A 22,566-nucleotide genomic window follows, 5' to 3' on the forward strand; every position below is an offset into this window, starting at 1 on the left:
ATTATGTTCAGGGGGTCCGTGAACAGCTGCCTCCATCTAATTCTCTTCCTCCAAACCGAATTACCTTTGTTGACCAGCAGGGATTGCTATACAGGAGAGTGTCAATTGCACAAGATGGGTACAAATACCAACTGGTCATCCCAGAGGGCCTACACATTGCATTTTTGCAGTACTTCCATGACAACCCACTAGGGGGGCACTTTGGACGCCTGAAGACTCTCGTTTTGTTGGAGGTTGTGTGGTGGCCAGATATCCGGAAAAACACATGGAGCCACATCAAAGAGTGCTCAATCTGCCAGCAACATAAACCCTCCAATTCCAAACCCAGTGGCCTGTTGCAATCAACTCAAGTGACTGAAGTGGGAGAGATGTTATTGTATATGGGATTGACATCATGGGCCCATTCCCTCGTAGCAGAAGGGGAAACTGTTTTTTAGTTGTCTTTGTGGATTATTACTCCAAGTGGACTGAGCTGTTACCCTGTTCGTGATAGCCGGACACCGAAGTTAGTGAAGATTCTCACGGAAGAGATGTTCACCAGATGGGGAACACCAAAGTACCTCCTATCCGACAGAGGAAGCCAGTTCACTAGTCACCTCCTGAGAGCCGTATGCAAGTCATGGGGGGTAATAAATAAGTTCACCACCAGCTACCACCCACAAACAAATTTGACAGAGAGGGTCAACCGAACGCTCAAAAGGATGATTGCCTCTTATGTCGGAGAAAACCATAACAACTGGGACCAATGGGTGCATGAGTTCCGGTTTGCCATGAATTCCTCATGGCAAGAATCTACAGGTTTTCCGCCGGCAACTCTACATTTGGGACGCGCTCTTAAAGGCCCACTTGACCAACTCCTGTCCAGTGCACTTAAGCCCACATCTTCAAAGCAAACCCTCATGGAGAGACAACAAGTGTTGTCAAAGCAAGTGGCTGAGAATGTGAAGAAGGCCCAAGACAAGCAGGCGAAATATTACAACCTAAAGAGGAAGAATGTGGAACTCTCGGAGGGGAATGTGGTATGGGTCAAAGCACATCCATTATCCGATGCCTCAAAAGGGTTCACTGCCAAACTGGCACCTAAGTGCACAGGACCATGTACTGTACAGAAGAAGTTAGGGCCCCTGAAGTATAAAGTCCTTTTCCCTGATAACTCCACAGACACTGTGAATATAGTCAATTTGAAGCCTTACTTTGGTCCTGCTCCCACCATGTCCAGTCTGGGGACTATGTAGCATCAGCCACATAAATGGGCATATGATTTGATTAAGGCAGATCTTATTTATTGTTACATATCAGATGTGTTACTAAATATTTAGTAGGCCTACCTCTAAGTAAAAGTAACAATTTAGGTTATCTCTCTTTATACTGTTTAAATCCTGGCCAGGTACTTTTTAGCTCTATTTCTATACCTTTGTAAATCTCTTGCTATCTTGATTATGGGCGTCAGTGATCCAGGACAAGTAAGCATTTAGCAGACGATAGGGCCCAGAACTGTCACTCACATTTTCACTCACTCGCACCCACTTTTCCTGTTCTTGCCCTATGGCTGCGCTTACAGAGAGTCACGTTATGTTTTTAAACGGGACGCAGGAGAAAGCCGAGGAAGGAAATAAATTAATGAATGAAGGAAGGGGTAGAAGTCTAATGGCGTTCTGATATCCTCTAATCGCTTCATGGAATTAATAATGAATTGTCCTGCTCGTATACACCCGTTACATGGGATATCTGACTCTACAACTGTTTTTTCAAGGAGGTGATATCGATCCTTTTTTCCCTTTTTTTCGCTGGAGTTTTGCTGGAGACTGTCTTGCGACAACCTTGGACTCATGGAATACTATAAATTTGGGACTGAAAGAAGATAAGGAGTTTTCTGACGTTACTTTTGTTTAATGGACTGAGCGCATCGCTGGATGCTTATTTTTGTTTTTTTGTTGTGCCGCATCTGCGGCGTTTGGATGATATCTCTCCCTCTCTCTCTCTCTCTCACTCACTCTCTTTCTTTTCCTCACCCTCACGAGAGTGCTCTAAATAAAGCCAAGCATTATAGAGATCATCTTGAACGCGTGTTTTAATGTACCCATGACGTTAATTTGTTGACAACCATTTGAGTTTGTTACACATTAACACTCATTTCTTTCTAATGTGAATTTCAGATATACACAACTGAATATAGTCAGAAAGGTCTGGTGATAAATATTTTCAATAAGAAGTGAGTAGGCCATCAAATTAATTTATGAATAGGCATGATATTAAGTTTCAAAGAAATGATACCAACCTTCATTACTCAGCTGCCATTTCAATCTTTTTTAACAAGCGGCATTTTCATATTACATTTTGAAAGAGCATCCAGTGTGTCCAATATACTAAAAAAAAGTAAAGTCTGCAATAAATTGAGCTTAAAATTGCAAAATTACAGTTTTATTAGGACACATACCCTTCAGAAGACTCATTTATAATTGCTGCGTTTAGGACGGCTGTATCTCCTGTTGCGTCCCTGATTGGCACCCCACTAGTGAGGTTAATACGGACTGAGTTGATGATTAATGGAAGATTGTCTATATAAATTCAATTTGGCAGCAGCCCAACGTTGACAGCGTCTGTGCAGCATGCATTCATGCCTCTCAGATTCTCAGCTGATGCTGTTTCAGTGTGGAAACAACACGCACGCATCACCCACAACACAATTCATAATCTATACAACATCCTATCCAAAAGAGGACAAACAGAACAGTATGAGGGTAGTATGATTTCTCTCTTGACTTTTCTAGCAACTTCGGCAAGCTCAACCAAATTTGTCTTCCTTAACAAGCACAGTCTTTCTTTTCTTTGTAGGGAGGGGGGTCCCCACAGAGCCTTTGTTCTGATGTACAGCCCTCTTCAACCTTGCACATATTTATTTAAAACTGCCCGATAAAGTGAGTACCGTGCATTTGACGGTATCAATTACAAAGTGTAATTAGGAGCCAGTGTCTTGGGGAGATAAAGAATAGCATTAGAGAGGACCGAACAGTGGGAAATGCACTTCTTCCAGGGATTTTGGGTTAATCCCATTTCACTGGAACTGCTTTTCTATCCACACCTTCTTTGAAGTGTAAATGAAAGAGAAAAAAAAGAGAACAGAAAAATAAGAAATAAACACGAATACAAGCTAAGGAAATAGCAGTATCCTGACATGAGTGTATTCAGGGCTAAAACAACGAGAAAGAAAATCAAGCAATGACACCAAGATGTTCTGTATATTTTCCATCATATTGTTGGTATATTAGCGTTTCGTTCAATAAGGAGATGGAAGTATTCCTATGTCAACCAAGGCTTTGTTTAACCCCATTTCCATGTTCTAGATACTTAAAGACAAACACGGCTATCTGGCAAGCTCCTGACAAACTCCCAAAACTCAGGATTGAGATGATCATGAGATGATGAAAGGGAGTCGAGAGAGGGCTTGGATCTGAGAGCTACATTTGTTGTTAATGACGTTATTAGCATTTGTATTGAACCAATTACGCAAGGCCTTTCAAAAGAGCCTCTAACTCTCCATTTGAGGCGCCTGGCGGCCTGGCTGGCTGGCTGGTGGAAGCTTTGCTTACTGAATATGGCTTTCCTTTTTTCATTGGGAAGCACTGTTTCATTTACAATCACCATTTTCTTTGGTTAATCCGCTACTAGCTGCCACAGTATCCTCAATCCCACTAGAGCGCAATTTCTCCCTAAGAGATTGCAGGCTTTGTGCCCATAAAGTAAATAATGCAATTATCTTTGTAAACATGTACTCCTCTCCTGAAAGCCAAGCAGATAATGCTGGAACAGAGAGAGATAGAGAGAGTAGAGAGAGAGAGCGAGAGAAAGAGTTAAGACGCACTGGATTCAAACATCATCACAATATTTTGACTTGTCTGTGTTTCAGCTTCCCACCCATCAGCGTGCTTGCCTGCCTCTCTCCTCCTGCAGACTTGCAACTGCGGTCGGCTGCTCGCAATGGGGCTTGAAAAATAAATGTGACTAAATAAATAATGAACATGGCATAAACCACAAGGATTGCTCGCAAAGTCGCCATTGTGTCACTTGAGCCTGAGAACTCAGTTATCTTACTGACACAAATATGCATGCAATCCGTGATCCCTGCCTGAAAATAAAGCAGTGTCATCCCAGTTGAGGTTTGTCGACATTTAATTTCACATTAAGACCTGTTAGGGAGCCTTTCCCCGGCCTGTCAGCCCACCCCACAGCTGGGCTTGCAGACAACAACACTGCTTGTCACCTGCAGGACGGGCTACGCTCTGGGCTCCAGAACTGTCTTTGTTAGCGGTGAGCAGGTCCCAGAGAGGCTGTCCCAGCAAAGGCCACACCTGTCTCTACAAGAGTGTCTAACTTCCTCTATGAAGGCCACTGTGCACCGTGTGTGTGAAGATCTTTTTTTATACACTTCTCCTCTGTCTGTCTTTGGCCTACCTGTGTTTATCTGTCTGTCCGTTTAAGAATGAGTACTTTTACATGGACACCACAGTCCTGTATTAATCAGAGCAATGACAATATTCCAATTGCATATGTAAACACCTTAACTCAATTGCCATAATAATTGAGATCATATTACAATTAAGAAAAACATGAATAAGACCCCTGGCACATGCATTTATTTACCAGAATATTGGGTCAATGACCAGTCATGTAAACCAGTGGTTCTCAAAGTGGGGTCCACACAACCCATAGCCAATGGATCCGCAAAATATTTTGCTTTAAATGATAACGTTGAGGTTTATCATCTAAAAAAATAATATCTACAGATGTGACGACTGTGTCATTTTGCTCACACCCACATTAACATTTAACTTGAATCATTTCACTCAGGTCACATAGAACCTAGCGTTCCTACCGTTACCTAGTTTGGCTTATTTGCCAGCTAGCTAGCTGATGAACGTGGAGAAGTATGAGTCAGTCCACACTGACTTTGCCTGATGCACGGATTGTGATACAGTGCCACTGCAGAGCCGCAATGGCAGCTACATCCTTCAAATCAATTCAATGCTGGGAAAAGTTTTTTCGTGAAAACAAGTACTAATGTTAGCAATTTGTTGGGAGGCTGGGGCCGGCTCGAGGAAGCGACCTTACAATTCTATATGCAGGAAAACCCTGTAATTTGGCTCTATATGTAGGCCTATGTACGCATAATGATGTTCTAAGATGGATTCCCATAGTGCTTGTGAAAAGGATGCAATATGAATGATGTTATTAATGCTGTCATTTTTGACATCATACAGAACCAGAATTACCTTTTTAATGCCCGCAGATCCTCTGCTGTGATGCCCCTCAACACACTATCCAGCACATCCACATCTGACGGCACACCTGATGTCTGTTCCTCTGTGCTGTGTGTGTACCGTCCGATCACCAGCCCCAGGATGAACACCCCTGCTCCAGCTAAGATGTACTTGACTGCCCAGCTCCAGTTCTCAGCCCTCCTCTGTGCTTTGGAAGCTGCCCGGGTGAAGCGGGACCCGTAGCTGGGCTCCTCCTGGAGGCGCTGGAATCGTCCGTGCGGAGAAGTGGAGGGCTGGATGGGCTCCAGGTCCAGGTCGGCCCCCCCACCTCCTCCGACGGAGTTCCCCACAGGCTGTCGCTCGACACACTCCAGCTGGAAGCGGTCCAGACCGGGCTCCTCCAGCTCCTTCTCCATGTCCCACTCCAGCTCGAGAGTCGCAGCTTGCAGCTCCTCCCTCTCCAGGTCCCGCGAGCGCAACGAGCCCCGATGACCTGCACGCACCTTCCTGTACGCCATGTCCTCACCTGCGCGCACACACACACACACATAAGCACACATCTACCTTCAAATATCAGGACAATACTGAATGTATTTCTTTGTTAGATGTGACAATACATGTGCCATTTCATTTTGTATATTTTAAATCAGTGGTCCCCAAACTTTTTCTCCGAGGGCCAGCTCACTATGCCTGGCTCTAAGAGAGGGCCAGAGACTCGGAGTATATCAGTAACCATAAACAGCTTAGCGCTGTGAACAAAGGCAGTCTACCTTAGTTGAATATTCCATTACATTTAATCTATAGGCTATTGCAATTTAATACCATTGTTATCTGTGTTTATATTGCCATCTTGCCATATCAGTGTAAAATGTAGCTCAAATGAAATAATACTAATAATAGCATTCTCAAAACTATAAGCAGGGAGTCTCAAAAGTATATTTTGAACTCTGAACTTTGCATACACAGCTCAAGTTGTAAACAAGCAATATCCTACAAATTTAAAGTTCTCAAACTATGAGTTTTATGAAGTGGTGGCAGAAACATCTGAAATGACCACCATTCTAACTTTCACTCACCTGATGAGAACTTTGTGAACTCTGTATGAATATTTGAACGAGTGAATAAAAAATATAAATAATTATACCAGAAAGTTCCAGAATTATGACTTGAATAGAAGTTAGTTAGTTATTAACAATTAATTGATAAACTTTTAGAATACTTTGAGCACTGATGCAGTCAGCAGAGGCCTCTTACATTGTTTGCAGGTACAGTAGGCCTACTATACATTTCATTCCGTTTTCGATGGCAAACGCGAAACAGCGCCAAAACAACCACCAGTGGACAAAAGAGTATTACATGTGTACTGTTAAAGGGACACCAGGCAAGCCTGATGCTTTTTCTCATACGAAACTCCCCCTCGCTCAGTCTAAAGCTCTTTTCCTTTTCTTTGCATCTTCCGTCAAGGGTTTTCGCTGCTTCTTCGCCGGCTCTGCCATTATACATATGTTTGCAACAATAACATAGCGTTTCGTTAGCCTCCCTCTGTGTTGTGGATGCAGGATGTAAACTGATCCTGCTTCGGTCGGCAGGTACGATACTGAACTTGCAAGCGGGATATTCTTCCTACAGACAGTAGGGGCGGGCGAGAGAGTCTTCATTCGCCCTGTAATGAGTCATTTAACCATATACCGACTTACGAAGATGAGTAATTAACACGAAAACGTTGCCTGGTGTCCCTTTAAGACCCGCCATAGAGAATGAATGGGGGAAATTACGGAGGTTATAGTTTGACGATGTCGTACTCCCGTGCGGGCCGGATCCTACCACGGACATTTTTTGGGGGGCCACCTAAAATGAGGTGGCGGGCCGTAGTTTGGGGACCACTGTTTTAAATAAACTGGAAACTGTATTCACAAGCTGAATAGATGTGGACTACAGTATGTACCCACAGCTGTACTGTACTTGTTATTGTAACTGGAAATCTATCTGTAACTATCATAAGATGAAGGTAACAATCTAAATATGGCACACTGTACTAATTATGTATTCAATGTGAAATTGGATACATTTGTGTAATTGGGTTTTTAGTGTTTTTTACAATGTCAGGTACAGGTATACATTAAACGTCAAGGCAATATTTCCCTTCACAGCCCTGTTAGTGCACGGCAACGTGTTCTCTGAACAAAATGTCAGACAAAAATGTCTTAATCACATGGATTAGACCGTCCAGTGTTTGTTGAATTAAACTGACAAGATCTTCATCTAAAAATGACTCCAAAAACCATGCAAATCCAGTTCTTAATGTCATAATATCCTATGTTTCCAGATTTAACTGAAACACTTCTCTACAATCGAATGAGATTTACACAAAATTAAGTTAAATTAAAATTAAGTTAAGTTAAAAAGCCATGAATTATACCAGGATAATGCAAAAGCTCCCCAAATAACAATGTATTCTAACACAAAGCACTATCAATTGAGAGTAAATCAGTTATTAAAAACACTGAAATAAATGTCCCCTCCATGTTTGCTGACATAATGAGAGATATTTTTAAGGTTCTGGCTGTTATTGCATGGCCCACAATACTATGACAATTACAGGCTCTGGGAGTTATGTTTCTGCAGGCTGTGCCGTAAGGCTTTCACCTCTGTTACTACATAGTAAAGAGTATTCTCAAAGGACACAGTAAGAGCACGCGGGTTCACTGCGGCTCCTAAAAAAGATCATTATGGTTGATGACTTGGTGGGAGCAGATTCATAAAACTAGTAGGCCCCTGTTTTAGTATAACATCTGATTTAACAATCATTTTTACCAGCAGAGCCATCATAGTCAAAACAGCCAAAAAAAATCAAGAGAAATGCAAAAGAAAAAAAAAAATCCCTCTCCAAGCTTGTGCAAACATTTCAGCATTAAAATGTGTCTGCAGCAGCCATCAAATCACCCTGCTTAATCAAAAATGTGAATAGCCACTGAGGAGCCATTTTAGTCAGTGCAATGGCTTAACATTTCAGTTGAGACTGTGGGGGAAAGCCTTGCAATAATAAAAAGGCTTGTGATGACAAACATTTTTTTGCAAACTAATATTCAACAAAGAGGAGATAAAGAAAACACATCCACCATTTCCAACCATTATTTAACATTCAGCATGTTTCAAAGGTTCTTCATCTTTTTGTTTAAAGTAAACGTTTAAGATTTCCCAGCTCCTTCAGACTGGAATAGTTGCTAGGTGTGGAAAAGAGTAATATTAGAGGGCAGCAAAAATGTCCACATTAGTCTTCAATGTGCCAGAGAAACCCCATTATCTCCTGTGGGAATGTTAGACAGCGCTCTTGGCTGCCATAAAGGGGCCTGCATTTAATCTCTGACCCCTGATCAAGGCAGGGGGAACCACTTCTCCACTATTCTCACTCCAACTTGTCCTCATCTCGCTCTCCTACTTCATCTTTTCATCTTGTTCCTTGTGCTTCCTCCTCCCTTCCCCCTTTCTCTCCACCTCATTTTCTATCCTACTGCTTGCCGTTGTTCATGTAGGGATGAGATGCAGGCCTTGCTTTCGGAATGACAGCTGACATTCCATCATGGAGACGTCAGCAATTTAACGCCTTTCGACTCGCCAACAGAGCCATCAATTAGACAGGGACGTATATACCTCCTTTGACTTTACCCTGGTGATTGATGCGCCGCTGACAACTGAAATGGAAGTGCAGCAGTGTGTTAATGCCAGCTTAGCATCCGGCAAAATCCTGAATTTGCAAACCCCAGGGTGTGTGTGTGTGTCCAAAAAAGATGGCATTTATTCATACTGCATTTAGCATTATTAGATCTGTTCTGATTGTTATGTGGATTAAGCAAAATCCATTACAAAGAGTAATGTTTGTCAAATCATTATTCCCCCCAGAGCAGCATTTATGACATGTCATAAATGCTGCTCTGGGCGGAATAATGATTTGTATACAAATATACCTGATAGTGCTGAAATATTTATTTCAGCACTATCAAGTATATATTGTATACAAATGATCTAACTGGAAAGGTTTATTTAAAGAAACACTTTGAAAATGAGGAAGTCAATGTATGATAAAGTCTGAGAGGAAGAGGCAGTCTATAGACAAAAGATGAGGCCAGTGAAAAGCAGAAAATTTAATGAAGAGGGATATTTCCAAGTGCTGTCCCATTTAAGCATAATCTGCTCAGACATGACCTTGTCGGTTGCTGTAGTTACAGAGCATGAAGTCAGCTGTCAATCAATTCAGCTGTTGCACATTTCACTGGGGTCCAGAAAAACACTTGCAACAGTCAAAATAATGGGCAACACCTTGCAGCTAATAAGCAAGGCTACATATCCATAACTGCAGTAGTACCCTGCGTCACACTGGAGCCTGTTGAAGAGGGAATTAGGAGTAGAATCATTATTGATACAGTGCTGTAATGCTTAAAGTATAACCCTCAATAACCCAAACAAAAGTGGATCCCACAGGCTCTGGCTATGGGCATGTGTCAGAAGTGCATGTTTCAGTGCTTGCTCTCTCTCTCAGGTCATTAGAAGCTATATAGCCGAACCACAGGCCAGCAATAGGAGGCAATGATCCCAGACCTACTAAGGAAGACAGAGGGGAATTGCCAAGACCTTTTCCATTTTCACCGTATCCATTAGTGGAAGCATATGGCCCAGTCTTGAGAATATGTTGCTTACCTCCAGCCAGCCGAGTAAACCTTTATTTTTTTATGGAGTGCATAAATAAAATATGTGACCCCAGGGGGACTAGAGGGGAAGAATGAGTGCTGGTTTACAGATCTTTCAGACATTAAATCTCAGCGTTCATCAGGCATGTTTGAAAATGTCAGACATGAAAATGCCAACATGGCTCATATGTTCCCTTTGCCTCCCCTTGCAAACACACAGCTTACTAACATTATGGCTAGGTTTGTGCTGAGGTAACCACATGCCAATGAGATTTCCAACTGGCTGGTAATCTCACTTACCTGAGAATGTTTTGATATTTAGCACCTCTCACATTCAGTGATCACTTGACAGTTTCAAAATAGTCTTGTTGGACTACTGCCTCATAAAACTGCACAAAATGAAGAGTTTTCAGACAAAGTAAGAAAGCTCATGCACTCACACATACATACAGTACATACAAACACATTCACACATACAAACTGTACATATCAATATAATGCTTGAAACAAAGACAGATAAGATCATTTGATTTAGCAATCTAATGAGCAGGAGTTGAAACTGTGTTATACAGCTCTGGAAAAAAATAAAGAGACCACAGCACATTTTTCTGATGTCATCCTATGGTTGCTGAGTGACATTCAAATGAGTTGAAGGTCATATTCAAATTTGTAGTGGTCTCTTAATTGACTGTCAACTCATTCGAATGTCGTTCAGGAACTGTAGGATGACATCAGAAAAATGTGCAGTGGTCTCTTTACTTTCCAGAGCTGTATGCCAGTGCTTATGGGCATTAACTTCACCATCATGTTAAAATGTCAACAAACTCCCATTGGCTACAAATGGACTCTCACAGCAGATTGATCCGAAAAGCTATTAGACATGACAATCAGACCCGGATGCTAATAGTGTGCATGTAAAATAACCACAGTCCACTGTTGAGTGATACCCCAATTGTATTTTCCAATCGATAAATGGTGGTAAAAGCAATAGATGCACTCTAAGAGGAAAATGCTCTTCACAGAGAGGCTACCTGCTTCAAACCATATTAACAAGGATATCAGATCAATTATCAGCACCTAATTCTTTAAGCTAGGAGAGAAGACAATCTAACTTTCAGACAGAGCAAACATTAATTTTGCCTGCTACAAATGTGAAGCCAGGGTTATTGAGGCAATCGATCAGGGCCAACTATAACGAGAGATATTGTACACATTCGAATCAGGCAAGAAGTGCAATTGGAGGCATTTGTTCACAAGGAGAAAAACATGAGTGAACATGGCTTTTACCATCTGAAATGAATTAGGACGAACAAACAGATCATTACAGTTTGAATTAGGCTAACAATCATTCATTAAAATTCTATGAAATTCGACAGGCCAGGGGGATAGCATGCTTTCTTCCATTGTCGCAGCATGGTGATTAACAATAGAGCTAATCTCTATGTCATTAGCTTCATTAACACCTAAAATAGCTGCCTTTCTGGAGTTCATGGCAAACCCAAACCACTTGCATCCATTTGCTCTCAAGCACAGGATGTGACAAAATTCTGAATAACAATGCTTCTTTGAGGCAAATCCTTCCAGAAAGTATTTCGTTATTATTCATGCAATTAAATGCAATAAATCTTAACATACAGCAGAATAATAAATGCAATATATGATTTGATGGAATGTTAATGAATAAAATAACTGCTCTATGTACATACAGACACAAACGTGTATCTGTGTTGTCCGTGGGTCTATAATAATCTAATTTATCTTGCCTGGTCATTTTAATGAACTTTTCATGAACTGCATCCACCCACCAACACTAACAAAGCTAAGTCTTTAATCTCCCAAAGGTTAGAGTCATGGCTGAGGGATGGGTGTGTGCTCTCTCAGCCTCTCTTTAAAGTGGGACCCCCTTCAAGCCAATGGCTAAGTGTGTGTTTGATCTCTGCCATCAATACACCCTGCAACCCTGGCAAATTAAATGCTAATACAAAACTCAACCCAAGGCATCATTTATCAAAGTTGAAGGTATGAGTTTCCCAATGAGGAAGCCATATGCCACTTAATTGATTTCATTAAATTCATGTGATAATGCGGGATTATTAATTAGCACTCAAGCTAGGCTAATCTGGCAACAGGTGTGCAGTGGATGGGAAATGCCCAGACCCAAAAGGGTCCTTTACCCAGCCAGTGTCTTAATTTGTTTGTGTATAATAAAATGTTTGAGTGGAAGCTTAACCCTTAAAGGTGTAGGTTTTTGAACATTCTAAGTTCCGCAACAATTGAAGGTTCTAAAATTCTATGTTGAATTCAATGAACCCAGATATTCTTTAGAATGTTCATTTCTCAACATTCCCGTCACATCGGTGTGACGGTACTCCTTTAAGGGTTAAAGGGAAACTCCAGTGCAACAGCAACCCAGGGTCCATTTCTGGATGATAACGAGTGGGAGTTTTCGATTGGGACCAAAATGGCGTCAACTGGTGCAGTTTTGAGTAAGACCAGATAATGCATTTACAACTGAATGGCATATAGCATAGCTTTTGAGGCCAACTTCGCTACGTCAAACTATACTGCTCTTTTGAGCCATTAACTAGGCTCAAAAAATCATTACACATCTAGGTTACTATAGAGAGAGTATATGCAGACAAACTGAATTATTTTTTACCTGTGACTATATAGCTTGGTCCGGTCAAAGTATTTACTAATATCAGATTAGACAAGGTATTAAATAAGTCATCATGTGTGGACCCCACCTGGACTGTTTACTGCCAGCAGGCATGTAACATTACATTCATTCAAAGCCAAAGAGCAGCTATTTCATTATGTTGATTTCATAAATTTGACAGTTAATGAGAGATAAAATAGAATAAATGTAGTAGGATACATTTTCATATTAACATGTAATGCTTGTAATGAAGTTGATGTGTTGGTGTTTTGCAATATCTAAACCACATAAACTTCTTCAGCCATTCCAGTCAAAAACACTGTTTTCTTGCCTTTTCCCCCCACCACAGCTGCTTCTTCTGAATCTGACACGTCGTCTGATATTTCCTCCTTGACCTCAGGAATTGTTGCTGTAGGCTCTGGATGACGTGACCCGTACAACTGACTAATCACTCCCGGACCCTCCCCCTCTCACACACATTGGCCTACACTGTCAGACTCGCTCCTCGTTTTTCAACACGAAATTAAAAACAATTAAAAAAAATGTCAACAAATTTTAAGGTTGCACATACCGAGTAGTAAAAATACTTATAGTGTCTCAAAAAATAGTTACAAAATGTGACAATTTTGTCGCCGTCTGAAGCCCCAATTTATTTCGCCCACTCATCTTTACATTCACCTCTTTACATTCACCTCCTATTTCAACATCCTAGCAACCTTTACTTCACTGATTATTCCAATAACCTCTACATCTACTGAACCAGCTAAGTAATTAATGTAACTAGCCACCCATGCACGCAGTGTCCTCTGGTTCATTATAGTACTCACTCAAGCATACCCACAGTCTACTCAATCAATGAAATCTATGACATTAAAAAAGTATGGTTACTTGGAGTACATTTACAGTGCAGTATTACAGTAACTCAAATCCCACCTCAATACAACAATAAGTGCACCATGTTGTTACTCTTTCTCAAAAATGACAATGCTTAGGCAAATCCAAATCTAAATGTCTTAATGATGACATGCATTGTATTTCACAACCACAGTTTTTTTTTTAAGAATGCTTTCTAAATACACAATAGACATAAGTATTGGGACGCCTGCCATTTCACCCACTGGAACTTCAATGACATCCCATTCTAAATCCATAGGTAGTAATATGGTCCCCCCTATGCAGCTGTAACAGCTTCCACTCTGTTGTGATGTATTTTAGAGTTTCTGTGGACATTTTTGCCCATTGATTCAGAAGAGCATATGTGTGGTCTTGCTCACAAGCTCTCTTATAGTTCATTCCAAAGGTGTTTGATGGCAGAGAAACCTGTTCTCTGTGGGCCAGTAAAGTTCTTCCAAGTTCTCTCTTATTTAACATGAAGAAAGCCAAAAATGTAACATCAGCCTTAAAGATGTAATTTTTGAATGACAGGTGAAGTGATGGATTGTTTGAAGTATTGCAGTTTTTCACACATAGTGTGTTTGATGACACTGGCCCCTACACTGTAGCTCCCCAATAATTTGGAGAGCAGTATGTAAAACCCTAAATGTGACTGCACAATCTATTCAACTGACTGCACAGCTAAATTCATCAGAAACATGGTAGACATCACAGTACCAGGTTGGTAGGCATATTCCTGAGTGTTAACAATTTAGTTATGGATATTTGTGAGATACAAAAAGCACTATTTTCTTCCACATGCTTATATTTGTGGTTTAAAACACATTCCTTGTATACCCTTGAACACTAGAAAAAAAAACAGGGTGTTCTAAAAAGCAACCAATTTAACAGCCTAATGCTTCTGTATGTGGAATCAATTATCTTAGTTCATTCATTTAGTTGCACATTTCACCCTTTTCAGCATCTAAAGTGGAATTATTCACCACAGTAAAATTAATACACATGGACAGCATATTTCTGTATCCGGTAGTGCTGTGTTCCATTTTTTTTTTATTATTTGAGCCCTTTAGAGAGGCACTCTCAAACTGCCCACGCAGACCCTACGAGAAAGTTCTCCAACGGCCTGCTTCTTCGAATAGGCATTGAATAGAGAGTAATTATACTTAGTCATGGTTCTCTTAAATATGCCTAGGCCCATTTGGCAGTGTGAGGACGCTTGTGTCCCCGGCCATCTGGCTGGTCCCTTCCGTTCGGAAGCCCATGCTTTGAATTCCTCCTGCCTTTTTTACACATTTCCTTCTCTCTCCATCTCTCCTGTTCGTTCTACTGCTCTCGTCACTCTCTTCTAACAGCTCCATTCCTCTACTCCATCTCTGTGCCTCCCCTCTCCATATCCCTCACTCCATCTCTCCCTCTCATTCCATCTTTTTCTCCACTTCACTGCTCGAGCTACCTGGCACTCTCCTCCCACAGACGTGGCCAACAGATGGCTCTCCAGCAGGTAATAATGACCCAAGACAAACTCTTAAATTGATTATGCCATCGCGGGGGCATACATTCAAAGAGCCGCTCCTACAGTGGAAAATGGCTGAGTGTCAAAAAACATGCTCCAAACCCCAGGGGCCATTGCCAATCCCAGAATTGTGAAGGAAAAAAATAAAACTCAAAGAGCCAAGAAGACCCCACTCACAATGAAAGCTGAGAACCGGAACTCTAGATTGTGGGGAAGTAATTAATAGACATTAATTGCTGGTTGCATGCTGAGCGAGATGTAGATTTCATCCGTTGATCCGTTTCATCTATATTTGTAACGTTGAAGTGAACGAAAAAAAAAAAAAAACAACGAAATCAACACAGAGAACAGACGGAGGCTCCATCCGTATCTGTTTTTAATGTTGAGCATAAATGATGCTTTAGACGCAGAGCTTTATGGTTTTTGGCACAGCCAAGGATGCATACGAGTTGCCCCAATTTGCACCAAGGCAATTAGTTCCTCCTGGCAATCATTAGTGACAAAGTGTCCATCTTAAGGATTCATGTTCAGTAAAACCACATTGTCTTGCTGGAGCCCCTAAGATGATCATTCCAACCAATCTGTGTGATTCATCAGGTCCTTGTGCTGTACTGAGAGGGCATGAGAGACTAGAAAGTTAATGTAGTAGACTGTAGTTCTTATAGTCCTCCTTATTTACTCATCTGTTTTTCTAGCTTGTTATGCGTTTTGCCCCTTCTCAAAGGAGGCTTGCTTGCAGCTGAGGTGTTTTTTTTCCTCTTAGAGAAACCTAAGAGGCACTACCCCACTTTTGTATTCTTCAATCAAAACAAAACATCTGCAATCATATTTGTATTGCAGACACATTGTCCTTTCCCTGCACCAGTCCTGGTTGCATTATTTCTCTCCTATTAATTGACTGCGACAATCACTTAATCTCTACCCTTTTCTTTTTTCCCCATGAGGTCTACCCAATATGGCGGGCCAACGATGACACCTTACTGAGAAAATCAAACCCGACAGTGGATATAAACAAAAGAGCCAAGGCTCCACTGGCCATGCCTTTATTTCAAAACTCATAATGAAATATCCACCTCCACATGTGTGATAGATTTTTAGCTGCCCCACACCATTAATCAACCACAGCGGATCTGAGCTAATTCAATTATGATTGAGAAAAGTTCACTTCAGTATCAACTGAAAGCAATAACAAACCATTAACACTGCTTTAAAATTAGTCAAAATCCATTTTAATTGATTAACAAATTAATGGAATGTTTGAACTTGCCCACCAATGAAGTTATATTTCATGTGGGAACATGCTGTGTTTAGTATTGTGGCTGCAATTAATGTTAGAACAATAAACAACAGGCTCTCATAATTATCCTTGTACCCAATTACAGTATGATTACAGTTCTAAGCAGATGCAGCAAAGCACTTTGGCTAACCAACCACAATTTATTAAAACAAGTTATTAAACGAGTTATAATTTAGATAACAGTGAAAATAGTACAAATGTGAGGAGAGCTGGGCCTTAAAGGTACACTATGCAGGTTTAGGTATTAGGTATTATTTAGTCGCAATATATTTATATTTTACTCTGCTGTTGTAAATAACAAACTTCTTATGACTTATCCCCCCTGTACACAATGAAAATGCTTTTATTGTGGAGGTGAAGGATTAAGAACAGGCAAAAATCTCCAAAGAGCTATCTACTGACAAGGTAAAGTTTCACGATTCTCATGAGATTTGTCGGGCCACAGTGTATAGCTATGTTAAGTGAACGATTTGGCTATTACAAGTTTGTTTACCATCAAATTGGCTTCATAAAGGTTATATTAAGGTGAAAATTGCATAGTGTACCTTTAAGCAGTAGCATCCCAATTCACAGGTACAAGTATCCACAGGGTTTGGCATACGGTCATTTCCTGATCTACTTCCAATCTCTCACTCACCCTGTTATTCTTCACTTTCTTTTCTCCATAAAAAAAATAATAAAATAAGTACCGGTAAATAGTACGAATTTGCAAACATGTCACCTGTCTCTCAAGGACTTCTGTGTATGAAAATGGAGACTAACCACACAGTTTAATTTCATGGCTCCTTAGCTTTCACACAGTTAATATTACCTGTGGCACACAGTATTCCCAACCTATTGTGTGCAATTTCTCAAAAAATTATGAGAATGGGGGAATGGGGAATAACTCGATCTCTGCCACAATGCAACATAATTCATACATAATCCAAATATGACGACAGGCATTACTAAAACACTCTATGTGTGCACACAGAGTCATGGGAAAAGCAATTTAGGGAAACTTGGCCATAATGCACATAAAATCTGGTTCAGTGATTTCAATCTTTTTTTTGTCTGTCTGCTCTCTCCAGTGAGCCCAGGTCCATGCCTAGTCAGTATTCAGTCCCTTACTGTAAAACAATCCAAACAGATTGCTTAATTCCTTTGCAATCATTTCAATACAAATGAAACAAAGCTAGTGTTGTGCATAGTCCACTATTTCTCTGGCAATAAATAATGGAATTCCCAAAACCCAAAGCATTTCATGACTGTGAGAGTAAACAACCATGATTTAGAGGTTCATGTAAACTGAGTAAATAGGCCTATAAGGATACACATAAATGGTAATGGAACAATGCAAGTGCTGACTAAAATCTATATCTGCTTTAATGTGGTAAGTGTTCCATATCACCCTATACACCCTATGCTGTTTCATGAGAATAGTGTACTGAGTAAATATTGGTGCAGAAGAGAATATGCACGCATGCATATGGCTGAGTCTAGGAGTCCATGCTTCCCTGTTCAGGGTAAAACAGAAATCAAAGGCTAAGAATAAATGAATATAAAACATTTTCAGACAAATGGAGACTGGAGAAAAATGGATGCAACTTAAACGACAATTTCAACTCGCTCGTTAAGTGGGTGGTCAGTCAATGTTTGAGGGGCTTAGAAATCATAAGAAAAAAATTAATTTGAGGGACATAATAAACAAACAGGGCGTGTGTGTGAATCTACATGGTTACTGATGCACAAAAGAAGCTCCATTAGAGGCAGTGGTTGTCATTCTACATTATGCCTAAAATTAGAATTGAAAGGACAAGATGACTGCTGGTACTTCCCAGTTCATCTCTAACAGTCGGATGTTAGCCAGTCTTGGGTCAAGAGGTCAATTTCCCTTGGGCACAAATACTGGCTACACACACTGCATTAAGAGTGACTCTGAATAAACATGTCTGCTAAATGACCTTATTGTAAAAATATTTTTCAGTGAATTGAACAATCTACTATCTTCTTGTCGTATATGGTCCTGATTGCATTTGGTACCTGAGGCAAATATTAAGCTGGAGCTGAAAATGTGTATGTGCAAAATGTTACATGTACATTTACCAAATTTTACAGACATTCTTTTGATGCTTTCCTGGAAGACCATTTGGTTTCTCAAGAAACAGCATGCAAAAGTCAATTCCAGACCTGGCACCTTTTCATTTTAGGTAAACAATCTTAGCTCTGAATGAGCACATGCAAGGCTGATGAAACTTGAATGACATCTATTTTAGCATAGGCGAATGCAGCTATTCTTCAAATACATACAGTACATGCATGAAAATTATTATTATGCTGTGTTGTTTATGATACATAAGGGATAACTGCCACCGAGGTGTCCCAATATTTAAGTTTTAAAAAAAGCCAATTTGTTTGTTTCTTTCTAGGAGTGTAGATAGATTGGCTACATTCCATAGCTGCGAAACCTGCTTCCTAGTTCAAACGTTGTTTAGTATGGTTATTATATTAACCATTCAAAAGAGCATTGATATGGAATTGTGAACTTTGTTTTTACCGGATCTACGTCATAGGTGTCCTGATTTACAGAATCAATAGCCCCCCAACCAACCAATCAAAAAAGTATTTCTTCTCTATGGACAGTCAAAAGTTAAACACAACACACTAGTAAACTGTTTAAAATAGGTATTCACATGAGACGCACCGAAGACACATACAGCATACACCACATCCTACATGCATGATCTCTCCAGGACCTGATCTATTTGCAGCAGAGAACATTTTTTAACATTTTAACCTTGAATAAATCATAAGCCATATTTGTGTCATCACATACAAATTCCTGAGATAAATTCAGCTATTCATTATAAAACAGCAAAAAGTTTTAATTTGATTTACAATGTGCTCCATTCAATGTGCTCCTATATTCATAAGAGTAATAACGCAAGGGCAAAGATCCTTGATTACTAGCAAGATAGAGCAACGTAATTCGTTACTATGGGAGCAAAACGGGACAGTTCCGGTCTGCATAAGTGGGAGTGTCACCTTACGTCACTAAATAAACTTTCACTCTTAATAAGCAATAAGAACAGATAAACATAATTGTGTTCACAGTATCATTGTCTATAATCATGTATGATACCAATGAATCATTCTTTAGGACATGATATAAATAATTGAATTAGTCATGTGTACCGAGCTAGCTAGCTAGCTAACGCTAGCTTAAAACACCATACAAGTGGATGGGAGTAGCTATGGCAATACAGATATGCGCTAACAAGTGACTAGTAGTTGAAGGACTTCGCTTAAACTTAATATACTGTTCCAAATTCGCTTGAGTATAAACTATCCACTTTAACTAATGTCAGTAATGTTATTCAGCTAGTTGTCATTTCAAAGAAATTACACTTCTCCGTTTAAAATGTTACCTTAGCTAAGAGGCTAGCTAGCATGCTAACAACTGGACAGTAAGCATGGTCTGATATTAAGTTATTTTATTACAAATCCGAACACTAAAAAATTACACTTTTAGGCTTGAAATAATCCCAAACACTTACAGATTATGACAAAATGTTCGAAAAAACCCTCAACAAATCCAGAAAGACATAATGACCAATTTATTGGTAAAATTCCACAAGTCTCCATTGACATTAGTGCAGCGAGGGTTTACTCTGGTCTGCATAAAGGGGGATTCCCCCTGCAATAATCGAACGCGGAAATTGTCGAACGTTTGCGCCTCTCGCTCCGCTTTAACCCTCTCTGGCAAGGGTTTGCCATCATTCTCAGCATGATGACAAGGTTGCAAATGCTATAACATTCTTAGTGGACAGGAATACACTTTTACAGGTAATCTACACAGCACAAAAGGGCTGGATCGAGCATGGAGATAGATAAATAAATCGGTTTGCAACTGTGAGATGCATATTCGAGAGACCAGAAATGGGGTCAGAGAGGCACACCTTTTTATTTTTTTGAGCGACACTACTCAGAGATGGTGGAGCCAGAAGATGGAAAATGATGGGATGTTATGGGATATTATATGCCTAACATGCACAGTTGGTTAAATTCCTACAACAGATATTGATCCGTGCCAGGGAGGATTAGGAGGAAAAGGGGATGCGATTGCAATGCCTTTCAATGTGAAGAGAGCAGACAGTCCTTTTCAGAGATGTGGATACTTTGCCCATGAGGCAGAGTAAGGACATGCCTACTGCCTTTCCTGCAGCAGAGACAAATATGTAATGATTTTAAGTGTGATTTCGGGCTTTGTGTCTGACCTATTGACATAAAGGTCGTCTAGATTGCTATGTTGTCAAAGGCAAGATTTTTTATCATCTATACCTGCAGACAGCAGATAAAATAGAACCGTGATAGCCCCTAACCACATCTCTCTCTCTCTCTCTCTCTCTCTCTCTCTCTCTCTCTCTCTCACAAACACACACACACACACATACAAGCAAGCTGTACAAGACATTGGACAAGATAGTAACCCACATAATTCCCCCACAGACACACCTTGAGACAGCAGGATAAAAATGTGCACAAACACACGCAATCACATACACTTAGCCCTAATTACACAAGGAACGGTGATGAGTCAAGGTCACCTCAGAGGGGTCTGGATCAATAAAATGGACTAATATTGCTGTTCATGTACTGTGACACAGCCACAATCAAGCTCATGTTGTTAAACACGCACTGACACAAGGAAACACTTTTAACTCATCAAGCATGAATTCCTTGACACTCCTTCAGCAGTGAGTTAAATATCACCCTTATTAACTTTATGGACAAAAGTAACTGCTCGCTTGATCAAATTCTGCTGACGGATGCTAAAACAGTAACTGCTGCTTCACATGAGGGAACGTCTAATTGCAAACAATCAATTAACAAGCCAGTGGGGGAATGAGAGGCCCTTGGAGAGGGAACACTGAGGAATTCTTTTTCTACTTGCCCTCAGCTAATCTTTCCAAGTGGAGCTCCACAGTGAAGGTGACTGTATAAAGGGGGATAGAGAGTAACAGAACAGGGAGGAAAATACCACACAACAGGGAAATAGGTATTCACAATGCCATAGGGTCTATAGTCATAACACTAAACATCTATCATGTTCTGTTGCATAGGACCCCTTCCATTCGGACAAAGATTCCGTCAGGCACTTTGTACGTGCTCATGGAACTCGACCCGGCCTGAAGACAAATTACAAGAGGAACAGGGAAGAGGTGCCTAGCATCCAACAACTATTCCTCATTCTGCCAGAGGATGAGTGCTGCTAGACCACCTTGCCTTGCACATCATGGGGCATGTTTGCCAAAGTTTAGGCCCAAGCAGAAGCAACATTGTTTTGCTTGATTTTGCACCCTCCTCTTTCCTCGGTCATCAGATTTGGCCAGCTGGCTTTGAGTTGGAGTATAAACTCAACTCACTTTGAAGCCTGCAAACCTACACCTATGAACACCACACTAATGACAGCAGGATTAAGAATCATATATTTTTAGAATTCTGGTCCTTTCTCATCCCAAGCCAAAAGGCTTGTCTCCAAGAACGTGTTCGTCATGATATACCATGTAGGATTTTGAAACTTTACCACCTTGAGCTGATGTTGTGTGTGAACCTATTCTATGTTGTGGGATGAGAATTGCGGAATATCAAAGAACCTGAAGACTTACTGACTCAACAAAAATAACCAGGCATTCTTTCTGCAAAATGAAGCTGTACAATGAAACCACAGTTCAAGGTGAGGGTGAGGAGACTTGTAAGATATCGACCTCATAGTGTAGGAAGCTTCAGGTGAAATCTGTTACGAAGACAAGTGGGGAAGCACGATGTTATTACTTGTGTGAGCACAGCTGCAGCCTGGACACTGGCTCTAATTTACTGGGGAGAAGAGATGGAGATGCAACCTGAGATATTTATACTGAGACAAACCAGACCAACCTGAGATATTTATACTGAGACAAACCTGATGCACATTGCCAGACCCAATTCCTGACAAGCACCACCTGCAATTGGAATCTAGGGCTGCCATTAATGACTATTTTCATATTGATTAATCTATCGATTAATACGTAAATTAATTGTTAGTCTAAACTATCAGTTTTCCTCGACAAATCAGAAAACAGCACTTAATGAGAATCTCATTTAAATGCACTTTAAAGTGCCTCAAGGATTTCAGACCTTTTTTGAATTTGTTGCAGCCCAAAATACCTCAATTCATGGCAGTTTTTTAAATTAATATAATGGAAGTTGCAATGTTTTTAGATGTTTTGTTGCAGTGCAAT

At 40.5% G+C, this 22,566-nt stretch overlaps 1 protein-coding gene across 2 annotated transcripts in view; it reads right to left on the reverse strand.

Moving 5' to 3' along the window:
* LOC125300857 (inactive N-acetylated-alpha-linked acidic dipeptidase-like protein 2) overlaps positions 1-22,566 on the reverse strand; it is a 213,473-nt gene that overhangs the window by 143,204 nt on the left and 47,703 nt on the right. For both annotated transcript variants that reach the window (XM_048253010.1, XM_048253009.1), the window contains exon 2: positions 5,271-5,784. In XM_048253010.1, coding sequence (XP_048108967.1) covers positions 5,271-5,784 — 514 coding nt within the window. The remainder of the gene's footprint in view (positions 1-5,270; positions 5,785-22,566) is intronic.

Source organism: Alosa alosa, chromosome 9, assembly GCF_017589495.1.
Source record: "Alosa alosa isolate M-15738 ecotype Scorff River chromosome 9, AALO_Geno_1.1, whole genome shotgun sequence".
Lineage (NCBI taxonomy): Eukaryota > Metazoa > Chordata > Actinopteri > Clupeiformes > Clupeidae > Alosa > Alosa alosa.